A 25,170-nucleotide genomic window follows, 5' to 3' on the forward strand; every position below is an offset into this window, starting at 1 on the left:
TGTGTGTGTGAGAGTGACTGTTCAGGCTGAGGAGGAGCCTGGGGTAGGCCCACACACATACACTCTTGCCTCTTCACAGGCTTTGTGTGTTTGTGTTTTGTTCATGCCTCTGCTGAGACACTGTGCAGTCTGGAACAAAGGCCCAATTTGGGCTGTGCTTCCGCCCCGAGGCTGCTCGCTTAGCAGCCACAGCAGATCAGTCCTCAGAATGAGGAGTAACAGGCACACCTCGGCACTTTCATAGTCTTCACCAGCTTCAGTGAGGAGAGACTTCCTGCTTTTGAGCTGCATTTGTATCCATGAGGTGTGAATTGTCTGTAAACATCATTTTTATGCTCCCTTGTTGTCCCAGTCGCACCATGAAATCTACCCCACTGTTATTTTAAAGTGGAGTCCCAGGGGCTCGCCAGAGAAGTGCACAGTACTTTATTTGCACTATTATTTCATTTAAGTCTTCTAGTAAATACAAACAACCTGGATGTTCCAATTGGTAAGAGAAAACATGTTGTTTCCTTTCCTTGCAGGGGGGGATGTTGGCAAATACACATTTATGCACATATTCTCTATCGGTAGCAGGCAACATGAGTGTTAATTATGGAATGAAGCTTGAGTGGAACTATTTCCATCCAGTTTGTTGCTTTCTGTTCCAGGATCCAAAAGTCAATAGAAGTTATTTTTCAGAAAATTGTATCCAAGCCAGCACGTGTACTTTTTTTGAGTGAACACTGTCACATTCCTCTTTTTGTTGCCTTTGAGGTCACCGTCTTTTCCTGAGGCAGTATATTACATGGACGCTCATGACATGAGGCGTTGAGCTGCCAAGATGTATTGATCCCTCGCTCCCATCGCTAGCCGACTTGCGTCTACCCTTAAACCGCCGACACATTGCTGGCACGGCCGTCCTCGGGTCTCTGCGGGGAGTTGGGGGTGGGTGGCTCCGTTTGATGTATGATGGGACTGAGGGGGGCGGGGGGGTCTTGTGTCAAGGGAGAGGGGTTGAATGTTAAGGCCTGCTCCACCCTTTCAATTGTATTTCCCCTCGCGCTGAAATGCTATCCAAATAACTTATGGCTGTTGGTGAATAAGCCGACAGGACCTTTGTGAAGTCAGTGAGGCAGACAAGAATTGCAACAGGGAGACCGGCTGTGTGAGGGGATGAAAGTTTGGTTCAACTTGCTCCTATGTTGGCAATAGTCTTGTTAATTTTTTTGTTTGGTGGCTATTCAAAGCATGCCCCATTATTTCTGCTCTATAAACAATAAATTATAAAATATTCAACACACCAAGAAACAAGGCTGAAATCGGTTTCTTGTGTATTATCAATTAATGAGCGATGGCTAATATTTATAAGAGACAGTCGGCCTACGTGAGTGAGGTCAGGGATAGTGCAACCTCTGCGTTGTCATGGCGATCCCAGCCCCCTACAGTCATCCACACAGCAGAACGGTAGCAGGTGCCATTAGCCAGTCAGTCACTCAGTCAGTCAGCGCTGGCCGTGTAGCGCTGTAGGTAATGAGAGCTGACACAGAGTGACAGTGCAGACAGGAGGACATGCTGTCACTGCGGCTCAGGGACGCGAGGACGTCCTCTGGTGTTGTTTACTCCTCACCGTGTACAATAATTCTGCTGATCCTGCCTGTGACGCTGGCTGCCTTTTCCCACTCCCCACCGTGGCTGCAGGAAAGGAGCAGCTCGGCCTGAAGACGACTCAAAACTGTGTTTACGCGTTGGACATGCTCTGCGTCCAAGACACGTTGGGAACATGGTGTAAGAGCTGGGTGAGCTCACTCGCTCAAAGGGCAACTCTGTGAACTCTGTGTTTTCCTTCTCGAGGACAGGCGATGCAGTAATAACATGCTTCAGGTGTGCCTGTCGTTGCCTACATGTAGCAGGAATGTGCTCCTGCAGGCAGAATGAGGCCGGGAAGAAATGTTCAAATGTTCCTTTAATGTGGAGGGCCGTCTGGTTCTGCCACCGACTCTCTGATGTAATGCTGAAACAATGTCAATTATTTGTTTGTTTTTAGATTGACAAAAAGTGAATCATCAACGATTTTGATAATCAATGAATCATTTAAGTCATTTATAAAGCAAAATTGACAAACATTCACTAGTTCTAGCTTCTCAAATGTGAGGAGTTGATTATCAAATCATTATTGGAAGCTTTATGCTTCATATTTGTTGGATTGTGGGCTTGCCTGTAGAAATATTTCATTTTTAGCTGAACGTCTGTGCTCTGACTAAAAGACTGTCTTGATTATACTTGTAATTAATTGGAATTAATTGATTGGAAGTGTACCAATTCAACATTGTCTCTATTTTCCCTATAATTAGTACAAATTACAGGACTATTCAAAAATTGTGAAATTATGAACCGTAAAGTGTTACCAGAATGAACAGATGACTCAATAATGATAATAATCACTAGCTGCATCCCTACTCTGATGTGTTGTCTATTTGGTATCCAAATAGACAACAGAAGTGTGCTACTATATGACTGCTGCCACCTCCTTGCCAGCCTTTTCACAACCCCTTGCTGTCTGTGAGCTCAGCATAGTACAGTGAGGCCCCGCAGCAGTGGGCTAGTTAGGATAGCAGATAGCTGTATAGGACACACACACACACACACACACACAAACAACTTATCTAAGAGGGGTCAGGGCAGAGTAATAGTGGTACTAATCAAACCACCACAAGACAAAGCAGTGCTTGGAAATTTGGCCATGGAAAAAGGCCTGGAGCCAGAGCCAGCACTTTGATGACTTTCTTTTGAGTGGTAGCTAAAGGGATATGGTCTCCTGTTTCCTGTGTTTGCGCCGTCTCGCTGTGTGTGTGTGATTGATGGCTCATTGATTGAGCAGCATGCTCCCATTCCCTCTCTCAGCCAGCTATCTGTCCCCTGGCTGTCTGTAGCCAGCGGAGCACCGGCTGTTCGAAAGTATGTGAGCGTGAGCACATTCATGTTTGTCTAAGTGCATTCTGGAGGAAAAAACTGATCTAGCAGGTGTGGATCTTCTTCTCACTCTGGCCGCATTGTTCAAAAGTAAGCACTAGATAATGTGTAACTCAGAGCACATTCAGGCTCAGGTAATATTTAACACCAGTTCATGTCACTTAGTTAGGGTAGTAATAGAATTTGAATGTTGCATAGGTGTCTTTGTATCATCATCTGCATGGCTTTTGGTGCTGTTTTAAATACTAGAATCACAAGTATCCTCTGTCACTAGGCATATTTTATTTCTGAACCGGTTCCAGAGCTGCAGCAGTGCTACCGTGGAACAGTAAATATAGCCTCAGGCCTTCCATTTGTTACAGTTTATGATGTGCAATTTGGCGGCTTTCAGACCAATAATAGTTAACAAGACATTTATGAAATAACTGCAACAAATTACTAGCAGGGATACAGTAGTTCTCAAGTAAATATAGAACCGGCCCTTTTTCTGTGCTTGCAGAGTGTGCAGTTGGTGCAGTGTCCTCTTTCCGCAGGTTCCCACACGTATGTCAGAGGAACAGCGTGATCTCTTAAGAATTGGCATAAAGCTGATGTAAAGTGATCTGTTTGGGGACACCCTCAGGCTGAATGAAACTGAACTGGAGGAATGATAATAACCCTGAAATATTGTGATGAGAAAATGATCAGACTGTGAGAAAAGATTGTTTGTAGTACTTTGTGGTACCTATGCTGTATTTTATGTGTGTTTTGTGTGTGCAAGAAGAATCTTTGTGTTCAGAAAGTCCTCTGTCAGTTAAGGTATTGCTGTACTAAGTGTATCCATATTTAGACTGACATAGACTGCCATAGATTTTGGGTCATAACAAGGACAAAAAAGGCTACCCAGACTTGTGTTTACGTTCTCAGTGGATGAGTGTAACATGTCTGCAGTGCAGCATGCCTTTCTCCCATGGCTTAGGCCCCCTGTCGGTGCTCTGATACTGCTGCACCCCGGTCTGTTGAGTTGTGTGAGGTCTGTAACGATAGGAAGACAAAAGCATATTTTTCTGAGCGGGGGACTCCCAAGTGGGCAGCGGTGTTACGTGCCCCCCCCCCCCCGACTATGTCCCAACTGAAGGAGAAAGTTGTCTGTGGCCTTGAGAGGGAGATAAAGAGAGGAGGGGGCATATGGCCCACTGTTTTCAATCTGTGTCTTTATGTCTCCCCTGACTGTGAGCGTGCCACAGCATTTCACAATGGAGGCCATTGTTTGTTTGGGGGAGAAAGCGTGGGTATTTTGTTTCAATCATTTTGTGAAGTCTTATGTTTGACACGGTGGGGGCTTAGCACTTCCTGTGGTTGGAGGCAGGCTTGTTCTCTGTGCCCATTTCCCTGCCTGTCTACTGGCATCTGTCCTCTCTGCCCTCTGTGTCATCCTTTGAATGCTCTAGTTTACTGTATGTTCATACCTGTGGAGTTTTTCAATGATGAGGGCTGCAACGTTTTGGATTATCTTCATAGTGGGACAAGCTAGACGGGAGGGGGTTTAGAGCTATTGAGCTCTGTCATGCTGGCCTGAGCTGAAGGTGGTTTAACGTCTAGTCTTTGTGGAGTCCACGCAGAGCAGAGCAGGTCCTTCTCCATTTACCTCAGTGCCAAACCCCTCTTCCCCATCCATACTCTCCACTGAAGCCCCCTTGATTCCTCCAGCGGTGCTGTGATGACATTTCACCTCTCCTACGTGTACTGACTCCTCCTTAATCCGACTAAGAGCTAATCTCTCATGGAGGGATGTGATCCTGGACCGAACACTGAGACTGATTGTGGCAGAGCAGAGGAAGGTCAGCTGACTGGCTGACTTACACACACCTTTGTCACCTTTCCTCCATCCTTGAACTCCACCCTCCGTCAGACATGGAACACCTGTCTGGAACGGGCATCGAGCCCATCGATCCCTGTGTTGAAGACCTCCCCAAACAGCCTCATCCCACTGCTGCATATCTGTTTTAATACACTGGGATAAATAGATGGTCTGATTTCTCTTTTTCCTCCAGCACATCTTTTATATATTAAGCAGTTATTTCTCAATGTGCCTCTTCCTAAGGTCTCTTTCTCTCTGTGTGTCTCTCTCTCTTTCCCCCCGTGAGCATCCTTTAGTTTCATTACTGGAGACGTATCACAGTGCAGCCCAGCTGGTAATTTACTGAGCTGTCTGCTAGTGAAAATGTCAAACCTTGACTTTCACAATAACATAGTATGAAGCATGATGCACCAACCAAAACTCCTCACTTGGCTTGTGTTGATTAAGAAAGGCTTGATTGAGTCTTAGAGCCTGGAAAAGAATCATAGCATGTGTGTGCATGTGCAGTGTGTTTATATATATGTGTGTGTGTGTGTGTGTGTGTGTGTGTGTGTGTGTGTGTGTGTGTGAGCGCATGGCTGTCTAATGGTTCTTTCGTTCTCCTTTTGTTTTCTTGCTCGTTCCTTCCCTCTCTCTTCCCTCCTCCTGAACAAGAGTGTCCATGTAAGCTGCTGAGGTCCCTAAAAGGGGCAAATGTAGCAGAGTGTGTGTGTGATAGAGAGAGAGAGAGAGAGAGAGAGAGAGAGAGAGAGAGCCTGGTTTAGTGGGGAGAACGAGAGGAGGAGGAGGAGGAGGAAGAACTGAACTCTCCGCCCACCCTGAAAAGAGGAGGTGAAAAATGGGGATAAAACCATGATGTCACTGGCAGCCAATAGGAAGTTTGGGCTGGGGACTGTTTAAGGCCTGTCAGCTGTCCTGCTCCATCCACATCGGTTGCCCTTTTCTGCTGTTGGTACAATTAGGCCAGGCATGGCTTTATCCATAGTCTACCCCATCTCTGACCTTTGGCCTCTAGCCTCTGACCTTTGACCCACGTGCATGTCCTGGGCCCACATAGCTAAACCCCCCTACTCCCGCCTTCCCGTGCTGTTAAGCCGAACTCTCTGTAGTTTATTCTGTAGCTGATTTCCCTAAACTAAATATGGTAGAGATTAGATAGGGGACTGCAGCCTGTCATTCCTATGGTTTCCACGCTCTCTGTATCACAACTGTATTGCTGGTGTTTGAGACCAGACATGAATGGGAGACTTGTGCGTCATGGTAAAATCTGATTAACCCCGAAACTTAGGTTGAAACTGAGGAGCTGTTTCTGTGCTGAGCCTGTGAGGGAAACTTACTGAAGGTGATGTAACCTCTGATTTGTTCAGAGACTTGCAAACAGTGACGATTTTTACACTCTGCTGCGCAGGCTTTGTGCCACTGCCATATTTGGTGCTGTTGTTACCCAATTACTAATGAGGACATGCTATTATGAGTTCGCCGTTCATTGCACTGTTATGGCTTTTTAGTGTAATTGGTGCCTTTATATTTATGTGGTAACCCACACCAGCTGTTTGATTGTCACCTTCAACCTCTTGGAATAAAGGAGATGTTTAAGGTAATTTAGCCCTTACTTTTGGTATTCAGGCACACTCTTTGAAATATAAGGATCAAGTGAAAACCACCGCTTTGTTAATGCTGCCAAACATTTCCAGTCATTGGTCCTTGTTGGCCTTATCAGTGTGCAAACATGACAAAAGTCAGCAATAAGTGCCTTTATTCTTCTGTGTTGTTCAGCTGTCCATGGAGTACTTGCAAGCTGCATGCTTTTAACTCCCCGAGCAGATAGGAAATTGGCAAAACAAGCACCAGGTTTGTGTGTTTATAAGGAAAAGGAAAACCCCTGACAGGCCCCTTTCATGTGAAATGAAGCTTGTATACGACAGATACTGGATCAATACAAAACCGCTTTTACTGTGATACCATCTGGGACCGTGGTATCTTATCAGACCATTACACTTGAAAGGACCAGCCTAAAGTCTCATTGCAGGCTGTCCAGTTGGAGAGAATAGTCTCAGTGTCCCCTCGTAACAGATGTTAACTCTGGGCACAACTGTCCCTGCTGAACCCGCAGCTTGTCCTTTTTAAAGAACCAAGTGCAGCCTCACAAAAAGGATACTGTGCGTACCCTCAAGAAACTCACTGTGAAAATGAAATTAAGTGGAGGAAAAGGAAACCCTAAATCCAGATGTCATATTTGAAGTGGCTAATAGGACTGTACAGAGCGTCAGGCTCTACTGAGGTGGCAGACACTGAGGCGTATATCCCAAAGAGAAGAGGGAGATGCACTGGAGAAACGGGCTGAGCAGCGGCATTTCACCGCAGTCTGTGTGTGTGTGTGCCAGCAAACAGCCACTGTCATCTGAGAGACAGGAAAACTGCAGGCAGACATACAGACAGAGGCTGCGATGTAAGCTATGTATACGATACACAGTTTGGTCACATGGACCTAAATATGACCCCCCCATACACACACACACACGCAAACAAACACCAATACTTACACACACATGTAAAATGTAACCAAACTGAGCCGCAATTTCAGGATTTACAGTCCACTGGCTATCAGCTCAGTAATCGACTAATGGCCTTCTCAGTGTTTGCGAAGCACTTCATTTTAACCTGGTATGAATGCTCACAATGAAACTTATCCCTATCAGCTTTTTAGCTCATGGCAAATGTTGCTATGCTTAATCAGGATTAGGGCCTCCTTGAAGTCAATGTGAAATAAAGATGTGTCGTTTTTTGAATCCAGACATTGTGCCAGCAGGGAGAATGTATGCTGGACGGCGTGCCAGGATGAAGTCTGGGCACCGTGTGCCGCAAAGCTGCAGATGGTCATCTACAGAAATAGGCCCTGGCAACAGAACTACTACTATTCTGATGCTCTGATGATGATAGGCTGCACCAAGTTTGGGTATAGAGTAAAAATGTTACACAAAGCACTGCACATGGTTGCTTGCAACATGTCACAGGTACTGTAATTCAAGAACCAAGTGCTGTGGAGTCAGTTTGAATGTGTTGAGAATCAACATTGGCCCATATGGCTGGAGGTTCTCTCTGGGTAGCTGCCTGTGGGGGTGGGTTCACAGCTAGGTGTTGAACTGTGCCTGCAAACATCCAGCACCTGAGCCAAATGAAGCAGTAAGTTGTTAATTTTTTGTGTACAGTTTGTTATGTTTCTCTCCAGTGTTGCGTAGTAAAGCCTGTGTTTGATGGATACCATGTACAGTTTATACAAGTAACCAAGCATTAGTCTTTAGTGTTTGTCTTCATGGGTGTCTCCTCTCCATTCACAAGAGGGATTAGAGTCCAATGTGTAGGAGGCTGAAGGGATGTGAGGGCTTGACAGGCTCTCACTAACCCCAACCAGTCACCCAGCTACCAAAACAGCCAGCCAATGCAGCTTGCCAGGCAGCCAGCACAGCACTGCCAGGAAACACACTGTATTTAATGAAGCAGATCTGGGAAGTCAGGTATTTTTAGAAGCCACTTTTAGTGCGAGGAAACACCTCAGAATCTGTGAAAAAAAAAACATTGCCTGAGTTCCCCCCGAAGTTGCTTTTCCCATACTAATGCCTGTCTTACATCTTACTTGGCTTTGCAGCCTGTCACCTTTAGGTACCTGCAACTGACATGATGATTTCTGTGAATGTCATTATTGAGCTTAACCAGAGGGGTGAAAACATCAAAAACATGCTGCTGAATGTATTGACTCACCCTCATTTTTTCCCCCTTTTCAAATGACCAAATCAGCATCTGAAATGCAGCAGGTGATGCTCCTGCTTGGTATTCATTGGGTAATAAGAGTCACAGAGCAGGCATCTGTGCAATAATACTTGATTTAGACGTGTCGTTCAAAGTGGAGCTAAAATGATTCTGTGCCATAAATTTGTATGATAGCTTAGTGGGCTCGTTTTTTAAAAAACCCTCCAAGTCATGACAGCCACTATGGGCGAGTCCTCAGAGTAAGTTGGAGAGTTGCCTGATTTAATGAGTTAGATTGCTGCAGAGGCCCGTCTTTATGCTACAAATATGACTCCAGGGGTGCTTCTGTCGAGGGATGAACTGGGACTCTGGGACTCTGGGACTTCAGGCCTACTGGAAGTCTAGCCTACAGGGATTCAGAAGTTCAGCTTGGGCCCAGGCCTAGTTATGGGGTTTGACGCCACAGATCAGTTCTACACACAAACATTTGGATGCCCTGTGAAGTATATCTTAGCCCCAAATATTTACTCTACTATGATATATTACAAAGAATCCTCAAATTTGATTTTTATTTGTCATTCTTGCCTGACAATTGACACAAAACTAGAACAATATTAGAATTGTTGCTGAGTCATCTAATCAAACAACCCTTTCAGCTTTACATGAATTGCCTGAAGAATTACCAGGATGAGTTAATAGGACATGATGTTTAGATACCTCAGTAGCGTGGTTAACATTAGTGAACCTATCATACTACAGTTTCTATTAACCTGAATATGGGCTTATGACAGCTAATACTTAATAATCACTTGCAATGAATTATACAAAATATTCATGTATTTGTCATTGTTTTGGTAAAATACCAGTTAAAGTGGATCCTCTTACTCACTTTTTCCACTGTTTTAATGTGTCTTTAATAGCTTTCAGACCATCCTCTTCCTCTTAAGTGATAAAAACCCAAAGTGTTTTCACATGTGACGGTGCTGCATACCTGTGTCCTGTTAGTAAGTGCAATCAACAACAACAGCAGCAGCTGCAGAGTGGGCAGAGGCCTGAGGGTAGAAGGAAGGGGTGTGTGTGTTGTTGTGACTGAATACGAGTGAGGGGAAATGCCACGCATGCCTGAACACACAGACCAGCACATAGTTGTGTGAAAAACACATTGCTGGTCTTTAGTGGGCATGGGAGTGGAAGAGACCCAGAAACACTGGGACGGGGAGGAATGGGCTCACACACACCTTTGTGCGCAGGACTGAACAGAGATTTAGCCAAGCTTTCCTGAGCCAGCTGTTTGCATGAGAAAATCACGTCATGACGCTGAGCAGTGTTCCTCTTCTGAAAAAACAACAACCAAAAACCCGTCGATCTTGTACAGAGACACACTCTTTTTGAAAAGGTGAAAAACACTAGTTTAGATTAGATCAGTCCGTCCCGGCACTTGAGACTCTATCGCTGTAGAAGTAAGACAGCGCTGGAATCTCTGATGCGGTTTGCCTTTGGCTGTGAGTGGAGGAAGCATCCTCTCTTTGGCCGTCTGGGCTGATGTGGTTTAAACAAGTGTCTGGAGTGATCCACTGGGGGCTCCCAGGGAGGATCGGGTTGCCGGATGAGGATGTGGCCTGATGGAGCGCAGGGAGTTGTGGGGGTGGGGGGTGGGGGGTCGGCCTGTGATCCGGGCTGCAGCAGCCCCTGACAGGCCTGCCGTCTGCTACTGTACTTCTGTTCAGCTACCTTACTGTCTGCTACTGCTCTCAGCTCTGGTAACCTGAGCTCACCGCCTCTGACTCTGCACAGAGTGGGAGGCTTCGCGTCCCCACAGTGCAGTGGATTACTGTAGTGTGCAATAGAGTGAATACTTCGGTAAATGGAGGTGATGTAGAGATAAATTTAATCATGTCCTAATGGAGCTATGGCCCCGTTTATATTGTGGAGCGAGGACAGGCGGTGTGAATGGCACTTAACGTGCAGCTGCTACAGTAACCTCCTCTCCATTAAAAACTATGCAGTCATCATGATCACATCACGACGCATCACCATGCAAAATTAAGGAAATGCATAATTATATCTTGACTATATTTATACCCTTGCTTTTAACTAAAATACCTTTAAAATCACAGTCAGCTGAAATGCGTTACTTCCTGCAGAATACTAGCTTCTGTGTAGCCCGGTCATGTTTTGTTATTTAGCTGATGTTCCAGTTAAGGGTCAGCACTATTTACAGGAATAATGTAAGCTACGTCTGTTCAGGTTTTCCCATAACTTATGGTTTCTCCGATTCTGTGGAAAAGCCATGCTTAATCACTATGGTTACGACTCCCCCTCCCAACGCCTGCTCAAGAGAGGACTTGTTTACCATCTCTGCTCCAAACTCAATAACATGTCAGTCATCGGGATTAGAACCTCCCCTGCCCACCTGCTATTGGTCGAGTAGATAGCTCCCAGTTTAACCCCCACCCTCCTCTTTCCCGACACCCTCCTCCCTGCCGTCCCTCCCCTCGAGCCCCACTGTGAATAATGAATGATTTCCCAACTGTCTGTCACGCTTCCTACGTATCTTCTGTGACACAAGGAAAAACATGCGCTTTGATGTGTTAGGAAGGAGGAAATATTTCATCTTTCATGAGATCATTTTTATGTTTCACTACGGCTAACACCTATGATTGGTTAGGGGAAATTATATCAGTTTACCAAATTCCTTATATTTTCACACCGTACTTCATCTTCAGAGGTGGCAGCGGCCTGCTGGCAGTAAACGTGTCACCAGCCTCCCAATGTAAACAGTGTAGTAGTCTACTTACACAGCGTGCTCTCTCTAGCAAACGGGGCATGACTGGCATTCAGATGAGGAGCATTGCTGCACTGCAATCCTCTTCCTCTCGAGCGCCGGCGTTCTTCTTCAATAAAGTAATGCATTTGTTTGAAAATCCTACTTTGAACCCTCTCACCCATCCTCCACACACACACACATACAGACAGACACACACACACACACACACACACACACACACCATTCTCCACGCAGACAGTGCTGAAATCTAGCCATCTTGTTATCAGATTGAAGCTGCTTTCTTTTGTCGATGCAGACTGTTGGCGGGGGGGGGGTAAGGTAAGTTTAAAGGGCTCTGGGTCACATGACCCTGAAACCCCTTGGATGCTGCACTTTTAAGAAGGCAAGACAAGCCGGAGGAATACATTTGATGCATGTTGCCTCTTTTGCTCTGCTGCAGGCTAATATAATTTATATGTGGCCTGAAACTGATACTTCCTCACATGTTATTTTTATTTTTATTTTCAGCTATACATTACTCCTCCATGATCGTGTTTGTCACTGAAATAGCGGCCTCTTCTCAGGTTTCTGTAGCAATTCCTGCAGTTGTTTTTGTGTTGTTGCAGCGGAACAAGGGATTAACATTCTCCCCCTTGACTCTTCTGCGGCCTGAAACATTCTGCAGATTCTTCACATAGTCCGGCGACTGGAGGACACCTTTAGAACAAAAAACAAACAGTGCACAGCTCTTGTCTGTCTCTGCCTATTAGTGATGCCTCCTCCTCCCCCTGCTGCTGTGTTTAATGGCGGTTGTAGGGATGCACCAGCTGCACATAAGGAGACTCCTCAGTGCTGACTGTTGTCTCGTTTACTATTGATGAAATGGACCCGGCCACTTCACGTGTCGCAGTGCTCTGGTGAACAGCAGGGGCAGGCTGGTGCTTGGCTGTGGTGTCTGACCTGGCTGTGTTTGCTCAGGGAAAGAGCAGGAGGGAGGGGGGGTTCCTCTCATACTACTGTATGAGAGGAACAACATCATAAACCTCCCTACCCCCACTCCCAGCAGTTTGACTTATTTGACTCTGCAGCCTCAGATCATTTGTTTCTACAGTTTGTGCTCTGCAATCTAGTCTCTCAACAAGTTGCTTAATGTGATACAGTATGTACTTAAATAGGGTCAAATGCCAACCCGCTGATGCTTCTAATTTATTCCTGCTCATATTAAACATCCACTCAGGGGACTACAAGGATGGTGACGACTTATCTTAAGAGGAGCCCCTTGTTAGGTAGTCCCTTTGCTTTGAAGTCGTGGAAACCCACAATGCCCTGCATAGCTATGTGTAGAGAGCAGCAGCGTGGAAATAGGGCCGCATTAGGAGCATCTATAAATAGAGGATTGTATCCTTGATACCACGGGTTGTTTGGTCACACAGTGAAACCGGGTCGACTTATATGGATTTAAGGCAGCAGCTCCCCCTCCCGCCGCTTTCTTCTGGCGGAAGGTATGCATGTTTGGAATTTCTCTTCATTGAGGAATCTGTTAAAATGATGCAGAGGGAAGGGACCTCCTCCAATAAGGCTCATTAGAGTTTGCCTTGGCTGCCCCCTCTTGGTAGGATTCCAAGAAAATGAAGCCCCGCTGATGTTTCTCTTCTTTCTTTCTTTTTTTTTTGTTCTCTCGCTCTGCAAATGTGCAACACTGATCTGCCCGCTTTAAACACACTAATGTCGGAGTCATGTTTCCACTCAAATCACAGCTGTCATGTCAGAGCCTGTGTGTGTGTGTGTGTGTGTTGGCATTTGATGCTGTAGTTTTAAAAAAGATCTTTGCCATTTGTTTTGGACCATATCCAGAATAGTTAGATACACTATTCATGAAGTACCACGGAGCCAGTCAGCTCCTGGTGTGGCAGAACATGTACGTAGTGTGGAGCTATACATAGCACAGGAAAGGCCATATAGCTAAATACTCTACATACTCATACCATTGTGAAAATACTCTTACACACAGTAACTGTGTGTAATTTCAAGGTATGTCTTATGAGGAGACAATTATTGGAAATTCCTGAGGTACTGCAGTGTATTGAACAATAGAAATATTCTATCAGGTATACTGAGTGAGGTTAGATTTTTTATTTTTTGAGGAAATAAGCAGAGGCGTTTTGGTTTTTCCTTTGTCACAGAATCCTGAAGGAATTTTCCAAACAGACCATTTCACCTCTCCTGCACAATTAGATTTGACTGAATGTGAGAAAGAATGGCAAGTATTTGAGAAACTGTCAGGAGTGGGAATGATCATTCCCCTTCCCCTGTGAAGCAAAACTGGAGTTGGCACTGTGGGAGTGTGTGTGTTTGCTCTGCAGCATTGCTGTAGTGCACCGTCACGTTCTTAACCTACACAGATGTTTTGTAAAGACAACATGAAATATTCATCGAGAGATTAGCTCCGCAGCCGGCTTCATTTTCTTGCCTTGATTCACAAAGCGAACCACGGTGCTCCGACACCCGCGTTTAATTTAAAAGCAAATAAACAAGCGGAGCTCCTTTTCCTCTTTCTCTCTGGCACACGCAAATATTCACATACCAACATGCATGTGCACACGTGTCACACATGCACTCTCATTCTTTGTCATCTGTACTCCTGTAAAAGTTATCCGTCACGAGGATGGTTGAAATAACGACACTGATGACAATGAAGTTATATGTATGGTGTCACAGTCTTGCAAATTATAGCACGCATGAAAGAGAGTGGTGAGATGTGTGTTTTATTGTACTTTTGTCTGAGTGTGTATGATTGTGTGTGTGTGCGCACATTTCCTTGCAGCTCTGGCTTTGCACCAGGAGGCGGTTGCTAAGGAACCAGGAGTGCTGTGCCTCTTATTTCAGTTTGGTTTTAGTGTAGTTCAGTTCAGCTTTATTGCCCCTGTGGGGAAATTTGTTTTGCAGCAATAACAAAGAGCATAACAATAAATAGTAAACACTTAAGGCTCTAATACACAAACAACACAGGGGCATGGGGGGCAGGGCTTTGCTGTGTGCACAATTTCTAATATGCAAAAAGGCTGCCTTTCATACAGGTCCACACACACTCCAGGTGCTTTTCTTCTATGGAGTGGACTCATCTGAAACTAGGACAGCCCTGCCTGCAGTGTCTCAAGATTAGTTAGCAGTGGGAATCATCTGCTTTTTTCCCTTTACATCTGCTTTTCCAGAAGTGTTTCTCTATAAATAGACTGCAGTAGAAATGCTTTTGAACTTAAAAAACAGACACCTTCCATTTGCCACTTTTCATGTGTGTCACTGTTTAATTTTAGTGTGAAGCTGATGAGATTATCAGACGTAATTGATAAATCTACAAACAAGCACTGATCAAATGTTCTTATGTGTCTTATTACCTGCATGAGTATTTCCTGGTAACGTTTGTCTTTTCTGCGTCCAAGTTTGGATTTGGGAAGACTTATTCACTGGAGTTTAAGGCTGATGCATTAGTGGTCATTTTGTAAGCCCCCTTGTTAAATCTAACTGTCGGGATGCACGATATATCAAAATGCACTATTTGTCTGTCCCAAGCAACTGGAAAATGCTATGTGTTATTGATAACATATTGTCATGGGTTTTGGTTTCTCAGTGATGCTCAGTCAACAGCGAGGAGCTTCTATTATTCATGTTGCTCAAGCTTAATTTGAAACACCCCACACAATCATTTTTCTGTCGATTTCTTTTTTTTTCTTCTCACAGCCTGGAAGGATGTACAGTAGTTCTTTCTGAGAAGCTGTAGTGAATGTGGGAGTTTTGTTCGAGCTGCAATTGTCTTTTCTTCCATTACAGAAGAATATTAATAAATAACGTTATTATTGTGGGTTTTTTTGTCTAAACTGGTAAACTTGGTTGCCAGTTTGAATATATATACTACCAGGAATTTGTTTTTCAAGTTGCTGTCAAAGAATAGATAGATACTATGGGTGATCACATTAGATGTGAGGAACAGATTTTTAACACTAAACGTGGTGCATACCGTCTCTTGTGCTTAAATCAAAAAAATGTATAACTGCATATTTACAGATAATAGAATAAAATGGAAGAACAAAAAGGGAGAAAACAGATCTGAGAGGGTCTCATAGGGAAAATAAGGTGAAGAAAGAATGTAATTCCTGTTCAGCAGATTCCAGTTCATTAGCTTCATCTAGCTAATGCTATGGAGAATGTAGTTTACCTTTGCAATAACACACTTTATCATTCCATAAGTTCTGAAGCTATCTACATTTGTACATGACATTTAAATCACAACCTGTGCTTTATTAGTTTATTAGTTTTGTATCTTTTTGACCTTTACCACCCTTGATATTGTAGTAATAGTCTCCTGCAGTGTTGTTTACACCCACCCAAAAACTGACCTCTTCCCCATCTTTCTCTGCCTCCTCCAGTATGCCCTGAACACTGCAAGCTTGCCTGTACAGACAAGGGGGAGTGTTGCCACAGCCAGTGCCTGGGCAGCTGTACTGAACCCAACAACGACATGGCCTGCTCCGCCTGCCTCCACTACAACCACGAGGATCGCTGTGTGCCAGACTGTCCCCCGGGCACTTACAAGTTTGAGGGCTGGCGCTGCATCAACATGGACCTGTGCTCTCAAGTGCACCTGCCCGGTGACACTCACTTTGTCATCCACGGGGGAGAATGTATGCCCGACTGCCCCTCCGGCTTCACACGCAACGAGACTAATCGGTAAAGACGTACCCTTCACTTCAAGTTTAGGTCGTGATGATTTGGAAATGCCACGCCAGGCGACACTGAATGCACAAAATATTAGGAAGAGCTCCTTAAACTAATCATTTTGAATTTTGTCTAAGATTTCTCAAGGCTTAAGTATTCTTCTTTAATGCTCTGTACTTGAACTTGTACGGGATCATAACCTGATTTTTGTTTTTTTTTCAGAGAGAGAACCAGAGGTCTTATTATTATTTCCTGGCAAAATTCACTGAATAGCTGTGTGGTTTCTTTTCAGTATTCACAGACACTTAAGCTGCTTGTGTTCACTGTGTACTTCTGCATAATGAATTCATTTGCATAAAGTATCCTTAAGCTGAACTTCAGCTGACCTGGCCCTTCACAGGTCCCTTTCTTAAAGTAGGCCTCAAAGCTGGAAGTGCTGGAGGTTAAGAGCATGTCGGACTATTATTGATTCAAGTTCAGACTTCCCAGAGTGAAAGGTGCTCAACATAGTGCCTTGTTTTCAACACTAACCACTGGCAGATTTTACAGATTAATACTCAAAGGTTTTAAGAAGAGACTCAGCTGAACTTGACATTTCCTTTGTTTGACATTAACCTAGACTAGGAAAACATCTTTGTATGCAGCTTTCCTCCCTGTTTTGTCTCGTCAATTCCCAAACTTTCCATGCCGACTCTCTGCTGCTGTATATTTTTTGGCCATGCCCCTGCTGTTTTGTCTCTGAGGTCAATACAGTGAGTCACTCTCTCACGAAACAGAGTTCAGATGAGGGCCCATAAAATATTAAACTCTCCGTGTGAGAGGTGACCTTGTATCATGCAGTGAATTTATTTGCTTGAATCCTTTGGAATGCTTGGGAGCTAGGGAGTGGACAAATGATTTCAGGGTGAGGTAGAAAAGTTCACATCAGATTTAGCTCATTCTTTGACAGTTTTTCCTTTTTTTTCTCACTCCTTCCTTCTGCTTCTACTGTATACAGTATGTTATGCAGTGCCTGCGATGGACCGTGTGACAAGCCCTGCACGTCCCCTGTCATCGACTCGGTGGATGCTGCTCAGACCCTGAAGGACTGCACCGTCATCGAAGGCAATCTGGACATCAACATCCGCCGTGGGAGTGAGTGCAGCTAAGCAGAAGCACAGTGCTGTTAACACCACTCATACTGTACATTTTGCAGTGTAACTAGCAGACCTTGGATTATAAACACTTGCAGTTATCGGTTCTCAAACACTAGCCAGCGGGACGTAGAGTATTTAATGTGGCTACAATCAAAATACTAGCCTAATAGCAATCCTTCACTAGCCACAGTGTACTAACTTTACCACACTATATTGCACTTGACGGCCCTGCAAATGTTAGACAGATAAAGTAGAGGAGATGGTGGTCTACGCTGCTGGGTTGCACAAAATCAACATTACATCTGCCTCCTGCACTCTAACCTAATTATCACATTATGCTATAATGCTGTGTATTTGCTCACAAGCTAATCTCCACACATGAAAAAAAAGCGTATGCAATTTAGTGCTGATTGGGATATTTGCATTAAGAGCTAGCCAGGGTGTCATAGTAGCAGTAGAGGTCCCTGTGGAGTATTTAATGTGGCTTTCATATGCTGATTTGTGTTTCTGTGTGTGTGTGTGTTTATCCCCTGTCCCCAGATAACATAGCGTCTGAGTTGGAGACCTTCATGGGATTGATCCAGACAGTGACGGGCTATGTGAAGATTCGACACTCCCACGCACTTGGCTCGCTGTCCTTCCTCAAGAGCCTGCGTTACATCGACGGGCAGGAACTCATCGACAAGTACGGCTTGGCTGCGCTGTTTGCCTGTGAATGTGTGTGCATGCTTTGTGTGACTGAGGGAATTAGAGGACATGAGCAAACCGCAGCCTTGCAGGGAGGTTGCCACCAACATATCATTGAAGTTACATAAATGTCAGAGTGACTTTCTCGTTGAAGGAGCGTCTGCCCTGTTTGGGGGACGTGTAAATTAATGTAAATTGATGAATCTAAATATAGCTGTGTCTGGTGACTCCAGATTTTGCTGTTTCGTTTTAAAGATAATTCACAAAAGTCATGCAGACAGGCCAGATAAGTGTGGGTGGCTACCAAGCCGAATGGAAAGTATCAGGTCCATCAGCCTTTACTGTGATATCAGCAGAAGTCTTAGATATGAGGGAATGTTTTTTTTTTGGTAATAGCCAGAGGGGTCATGGGAAATCCTGTCGCCCTTCTGGTTGTCGTCTCTCCCAGGGTAAAGTTTCACTCGGAGGAATGCTGTTGAGCATGACACACATTCCCTTCGCTCTGGAGGTGTTCTGCCGCGTTACTTGGACCGCTGGAGCACAGAGTGTTTCTGTTTCATGTCCTTTTCTGTACAAACCCAGAGTCACTGTCAGACAGACACCCACACACCTGAGCTCATGTGATGTCCACCTGTTAGGGTTTACGCTGCCACCAGGTGGCAAAACAAAAGCTCTTCTCAACCACATTTCTGACAGCTCCAGCTTCCATGAAACATGTTCACGGACTATAAAAAAAATCTTTTTGTTGATCTATACAAGATGGTTGTAACCTCCTCTTGTTCTTCTTCCATTAACAGCATGTATTCATTCTCCGCCATCAACAACCAGCACCTGCAGTATCTGTGGGACTGGAGTCAGCACAACCTGACTATTCGGGCTGGACGTCTCTTCTTCCGTCTTAACCCCAAACTCTGCATGTCTGAGATCCACACGATGTGGGATAAGACAGGCATAACTGTGAAGCCAGAGGAGGGTGACTTCCGCAACAACGGCGAAAGAGCCAGCTGTGAGTGTATTCACACGATCTACTTCTTTTGTTGCCAGTGATCTTTAAAATTCAGTGTGTGGGGACAGTAGAAAAGCCATGATATGTCGTTTTAATGTTGTGTATGTGTCTCACTGAGGGTCCTGCTCTGTCACAACAGGTGAAAGTCATATCTTGAAGTTCAAGTCCAACATCACATCAAGCCATACGATTAGGCTGGGATGGGAGCGCTACCGGCCTATGGACTACGGAGACCTTATCAGCTTCATAGTCTACTACAAGGAGTCGTGAGTACTTAGAAGAAAGACAACTATTTATTATCAATAACACACTATCATATTATACAATGAACTCTACATTGAGGCAGAGTGGGTATGGATGAAGGGTTTTATATTCTGTTTTGGGCATTTTTCTTGAATGTCAGAACTTAATAATGAAAATCAGATACAATACAAACTGTGTGCACTTGACATTACTGCCAACCATTTTTAAAAGTGTTTGAGCTTTTGTATTGATTTCTTGCCTTTGAGCCACCTTTGATTTCAGAGGACCAGTAGAAGAATTCCTCTAATGCAAAACAAACACATTTACAACATCATATTCACAACATCCATGTCTGCTTAATGTTTGAGATCTGGGTTTGATTACCTGTCAGATTTTCTTATAGAACTGTTACAAAGAAAAACAAAGGATAATCAATCAAAAATTGCTTGGTATTCTTTGGAAAATGGTTGACAATACACAACATTTGTTAATAATGGGATAAAATATTCAAAACCATTGTTTTTTTACAATGACTCATATCTTCAAACATGACCTAGAATGTGTTTTACTTTCATACCAACAATCAGTTTTGTAGGAGTAGATATGAATATGTTGTTTTTAAGTCCTTTTTGTCAATGCACTGCCATGTTTTGTGTCTGTACCAGCCCTTTCCAGAACATCACAGAGTTTGACGGCCAGGATGGCTGTGGCTCAAACAGCTGGCACATGGTGGATGTGGATTTCCCTCCGGATAAAAACACTGACCCAAAAGTCAGTCTTCAACACCTCAAGCCCTGGACCCAGTATGCTATTTTTGTGAAGGCCATTACTCTGCAGGTGGAGGACAAACACATTTCTGGGGCAAAGAGTGATATAATCTACATTCGCACACGCCCTTCGCGTAAGTCTGACAATCTGTTGGTAAATTACTTGTGATGGTAATGCAGCCTTCACAGTAATTACTATATGTAACCAGGTGAACAACATTTTGATTTAACATACCATGACTTTGGCCCTGTTGCAGTGCCGTCTATACCCAAAGAACCCCGTGCGTATGCTAACTCCTCAACCAAGCTGATGGTGAAGTGGTTGCCTCCAGTCTTTCCCAACGGCAATCTGACCTACTACCTAGTCCGCTGGCAGCAGCAGCCTGAGGACAGGGAGCTCTACCAACATAACTACTGCTCCAAAGGTCTGCATTACTCATTCTACAACAGTAACCGCATTCTTATTGTCTGAACTTTACTACTGATGATCCCCTCCTTGTCATTTGAAAAAACATACTTTTTGATGTTTTGGGGAAATACATTTACAGTATTTGCCTTCTTGCTGAGAGTTAGTTGAGAAGATTGATACCACTCTCATGTCTGTACATTTAATATGCAGCTACAGCCAGCAGCTAGTTAGCTTAGCTTAGCATAAAGACTGGAAATGGGGAATATAATAATATATTTACATTTAGATTTTATGTACAGATGATGCAAACAAGGTTTTTAATTAGTGAGCTTCAGAGGAACTCATAGGCAGATTTGTTTTTTTCTTTGGAGAGTCGGACTAGCTGCTTCCACCTTTTTCCAGTGCTAAGCTAACCAGCTGCTGGCTTTAGCTTCATATTTAGCATTTTATCATTTCATCTTACAATCTGCAAGAAAGTGAATTAGGTGTATTTCCCAAACTATTGCTTTGCTGTGGTAATGCAAAATGTTGCCCATCTCTAAACCCTCTTGGTTTCTGTCTAAACAGAGCTGAAGATCCCGATCCGCATCCCAGCCACAGGTCTCACAGACATGGAAGAGAACACCAAGCCCACCAAGTCGGACCTGGCAGGGGCAGAGAAGGGTCCATGCTGTGCCTGCCAGAAGACGCCTGAGGAGAAGGACCGGGAAAAGGATGACCGCGTCTTTTTTAAAGTTTTCGAGAACTTCCTTCACAACGCCATCTTCCTGCCGAGGTATAGTAAGCCACAGATGGATTGGAGATATAATATCAGCCTCACGGTGATCTCCTTAAACTGTTTACAGCTCCTTGCTCTGTGTCCCCATTCATTATGCGGAGATGGCCATCAAAGACCGGAACTTGTTTGCCTTGATGGGTCAAAATGAGGAATGGGGTGGCGGCCCGGGGGTAACGGGTCCTCTGTCGAGCCGACAGGATCTGAGCATGGGGGCGTATGTAGCCGGCCTGCTTTTTTTTTTTTTTTGTCAGGCGGTGCAGATGAGGAGACATGCTGAGTGCGATCCAAAGCCTTCTTAGCGCTTGTGGCTTTCTGTTGCCGTGGCAACGGTGGCACGGGGGATGTTAGGACCTAGCAGGCAGCAATTTAGGCAACACAAACAAACCCAGGAGAGAGATGTGATTAAGGAGTCTGAGGGGCCTAGTTTGGCTGCACACTCGTAGCTGCTTAGGCTTTTGTTCTGCACAATAGGGACTGACATCTGTGTTGTGTTATCATTTAACTTGCTCGTGGCTAAGGATGTTTCACTGTTTCAAAGACCGCTGCTCTGTTCTTCTCCCACACTCCTTTATTCTCATATAGACACACAGTTTATGCATTTGTGAATTGGTGCCGTAACACTCGCATCTCCAACATCCATCACTTTAAAATATGGAGACCTTTGATAAACTTGTTGCGTCTCACTAAGAACACTCAGCGGGAATCTTATAAATCCATAGCTTGAAACGATGCCTCCGATCCTCCAAAGTTCATTCATTCGAGCTGCATTACGGTGCCCTTCTCTTTTCCTTCGCAATGCTCAATGGATCGATATCTTTTAGGAAGAATAAAAAAACATAGGTCTCTATTGTAATTGAACTCATACCCCCCCCCCCCTTCTCACTCTGGCTGTGTTGATTTGTTATAGTATAGCTGTCTAGGAAACAGGCGGATGGCAGTTCCCAGGCCTGCAGCGAAGGGGCTCAGCCTGTGTATGTACAGACTCTCCACTGTAACAGAGCCAGCATTATTACAAACCACTCCAGGGAAAGGCCTCGAAAATCGGGGAGGTTTTTTCAAAAGTTCAGGGTTTAGACCCAGGGTGAGGGGAAAGAGGGCGGGTGAAAACAGAAACAGAAAGAAGAGGAAATGTTTTCCATTCTGTCCCACTCCACTCTCCTCCTCCCCTTGCACGCTCTCTTTGTCCGGGGCTCGTTCTTTTTTTTTTTTTTCTCTTTCTGGAGCGAGACAGCTGCCAGGAAATGTACAGTGAATCCATCTGGAATTTAAATGAATGAGGGAAGAGCCCCATCAGCAATAGAAGACAGACAGAAAGTAAGGAAGGCAGACTGATTTACTGGAGGAGAGGAGGATGGCTGCCAGTGTCTGTTTGGGAGACCTTGTAGTGCGATCCAAAACCTCTTATCAACTGACTGGAGCATTTTATTTGCTGTAATCCCCTGCTGTTGAAATGAAAATGATGAGCACATACAAGATGAATTGATGAATGAGTGACTGCCTGGACTTCTTTGTGAGCCTGCAGTATGTGTTGCTGCAGTTAAGCCCAAGCGCTAATAATGTGTCCTACTCGCCACAGACTAAATGTGTAGTCACGGCTTTCCTCTCTGGATTCCATTGCGTAAGGTAGATCTTTTTTTAGCGCACGAGGTCAGGACACTAACTGTAGTAACTCACTAGTTATAAGGTCATGCCTCAGTCAGCTGAGGAGCCTTCTCACAGTGTTAAGACTGTCCTGCTTAACTTGTTGCACATACAGAAATTAGATCCATCAAGTTTATCCATCTCTCTTCCTATTGCTGTATTTACTCATCACTTCAAATCAGACTCGTGAATCTGTGTCTTTTTCATGTATTTTCATCGGTAATAGTTTGTGAGTGCTGGACGTTGGATTGTACCACACCAGTTATCACTATCCGAAAGGAATGTTGACATATCGGTGTGACTGGTCGTTCCCACGGATCTGTCTGTGTCTGTACGCTCCTCCCCGGAGGTGTATATCTGCTGAGACACAAAAGATGCTTTGCTCAGTTAGGACTCTTAGTTTAGCATTTTATTACTCCCGGCAGAGCTGAAACGATTGGTGGATCAGCAGAAAAATCCCCAAATTCTCGGGTTCCAGCTTAATTGTGAGGATTTGCTTTATCTTGTTTGATATTTGAGTTGAATATCTTTGGGTTTTGAACCATTGGTCTGACAAAACAAGCTATTTTTAGACGTCGCCATGGGCTGTAGGGAATTGTGGTGGGCATTATTCACGTTTTATAGACGAAACAATTAATCGATTCAATGAGGACAAAATGGGCAGATCAGTCATTCCCAGTATACCGTTTGATTCATGTCTGAGCTGTAATAAAAACCTAGCCACCTGTTCAAGCACTCCTCATTACATTTCCAAACAACCGCCAAACATTTCTCACCTTGCAAGAGCTCTGTAAAGGCTCCGTACACTGTATGTCACCTGTTGTCACCTGCTGTTAATACAGCTTTCATTTTTCAACTCAATCAGAGCCAGGACTCCTCTCTTTATCTGTCTGTCTCCGCCAACTACCCTGTAGGTTTCACAGGTAACTGTGAAAAGTAACTGTGGGCAAGTTGCCCTGCGGCGTCTGTTGTGCCTCTGCTGCTGCTGCTGCTGCAGTCACAGCTGTCAGCGCCTGCTTGCCCTCAGTAATGACGATGTCCAGCTCCAGGCAGCTCCACAGCGTATCATCTGCACTATATGAGACCACGTGTCCATTCACCGCAATGCCTTCAGTTTGGCTGCTGAAAATTGGTCATTATGATTGAACAGTTTAGTTCAGAATGGTAGTGTCACAAATATCTTCCCTTTTAGACTTTTTCATCGTTGATTGGGATATGTTGGACAGAAAGTATTTTTCTTACTGTGGAAAAATCTCTATATGCGCCTGTCCTTCGTTCTGTTTCGCTGTCTGTCCACCTCGCTGTGATCTGTCTGACCTCATCCTTCCACACAGCTCCACAGGGAGTAGTATGCAGCATCTGGACTCATGGCGCGCGCGCACACACACACACACACACACACACACACACACACACACACACACACACACACACTCTCGCAGCACCCGGTTCAGCGAGATGCTTCAGCTTTGTGTAAAATGCTTCTGGGAGCTATAAACCTACAATTACTTGTTACAATAGGATTTCCAGAACACACTTTATACCTTTTTGTCTTTTATTGTCACAACAGTGCTCACTATACTTAAATCAACTTTCTTACAGCTGTTGCATCCGTTTGTCCTTCTGTATTTCAGACCTCCAGATCGTCGCCGTAGAGATGTTTTTAGCGTGGCTAACAACACACTGTTGCATGAGGGTGTTGGTGGGAACACCACGCTAGGCCTGGGGGATAACAGTACAGATGGCATTCCTCCTATCAAGGAGTACCCCTTCTCAGAGGACAAGAGTGCAGCAGAATATTTAGAGATCCCTAACCTGCGGCCCTTCACTGTCTACCGTATTGACATCCATGCCTGCAACGAGGAGGTGGGGCGCTGTAGCGCCGGAGCCTTCGTTTTCTCTAGGACCAAACCTGCAGGTAAGAAAGTGACGTGGATACAATCTATGATGGAAATGTGCTGTAACACCTTCTCTTACTGCACATTGTGGACATGCTGTTGTTATAATGTTGTGCGTGTGTTTCCCAGTCAAAGCAGATGACATCCCTGGAAAGGTGATCTATGAGAGGAGTGACAAGGTTGAGGGTTGTGTGGTACTGCACTGGCCAGAGCCCGTCATGCCCAACGGACTCATCCTGATGTATGAGATCAAGTTCCGTCTGGGGACTGAGGTGAGCCAGGTTCGGTATAACTAACGACCCCCTCAGACATGGCTTAAGGCATAAAAAAATATATGACTACTGCTTGGGATATTAGTTTGTGTCTGATATGGTTTTTCCACAGAACAGTTCAATGGCTAAAAAATCTTAAAATGCCATCTTCTCCATTATTGAAGTCCAGAATCTATGAATATGCATTTAAATATTGTAAATTGAAAAAGTTTATCTGCGAGACAAAAGATGTTAAAACTCAGATTTAATGTGAGCACAAAGAAACTCTCCCTCGCTCACAGATGGATGTAAAAACTGCCGTCTAGTGTCAAACT

General features: G+C 44.5%; 1 protein-coding gene across 1 annotated transcript in view; it reads left to right on the plus strand.

The window, feature by feature from the left end:
- igf1ra (insulin-like growth factor 1a receptor) overlaps window positions 1-25,170 on the plus strand; it is a 67,628-nt gene that overhangs the window by 33,529 nt on the left and 8,929 nt on the right. The window contains exons 3-12 of the mRNA XM_070907261.1: window positions 15,731-16,031; window positions 17,017-17,153; window positions 17,696-17,840; window positions 18,640-18,848; window positions 18,988-19,114; window positions 19,757-19,992; window positions 20,116-20,283; window positions 20,835-21,042; window positions 24,321-24,604; window positions 24,714-24,865. Coding sequence (XP_070763362.1) covers window positions 15,731-16,031; window positions 17,017-17,153; window positions 17,696-17,840; window positions 18,640-18,848; window positions 18,988-19,114; window positions 19,757-19,992; window positions 20,116-20,283; window positions 20,835-21,042; window positions 24,321-24,604; window positions 24,714-24,865 — 1,967 coding nt within the window. The remainder of the gene's footprint in view (window positions 1-15,730; window positions 16,032-17,016; window positions 17,154-17,695; window positions 17,841-18,639; window positions 18,849-18,987; window positions 19,115-19,756; window positions 19,993-20,115; window positions 20,284-20,834; window positions 21,043-24,320; window positions 24,605-24,713; window positions 24,866-25,170) is intronic.

Source organism: Enoplosus armatus, chromosome 6, assembly GCF_043641665.1.
Source record: "Enoplosus armatus isolate fEnoArm2 chromosome 6, fEnoArm2.hap1, whole genome shotgun sequence".
NCBI classification, from domain to species: domain Eukaryota; kingdom Metazoa; phylum Chordata; class Actinopteri; order Centrarchiformes; family Enoplosidae; genus Enoplosus; species Enoplosus armatus.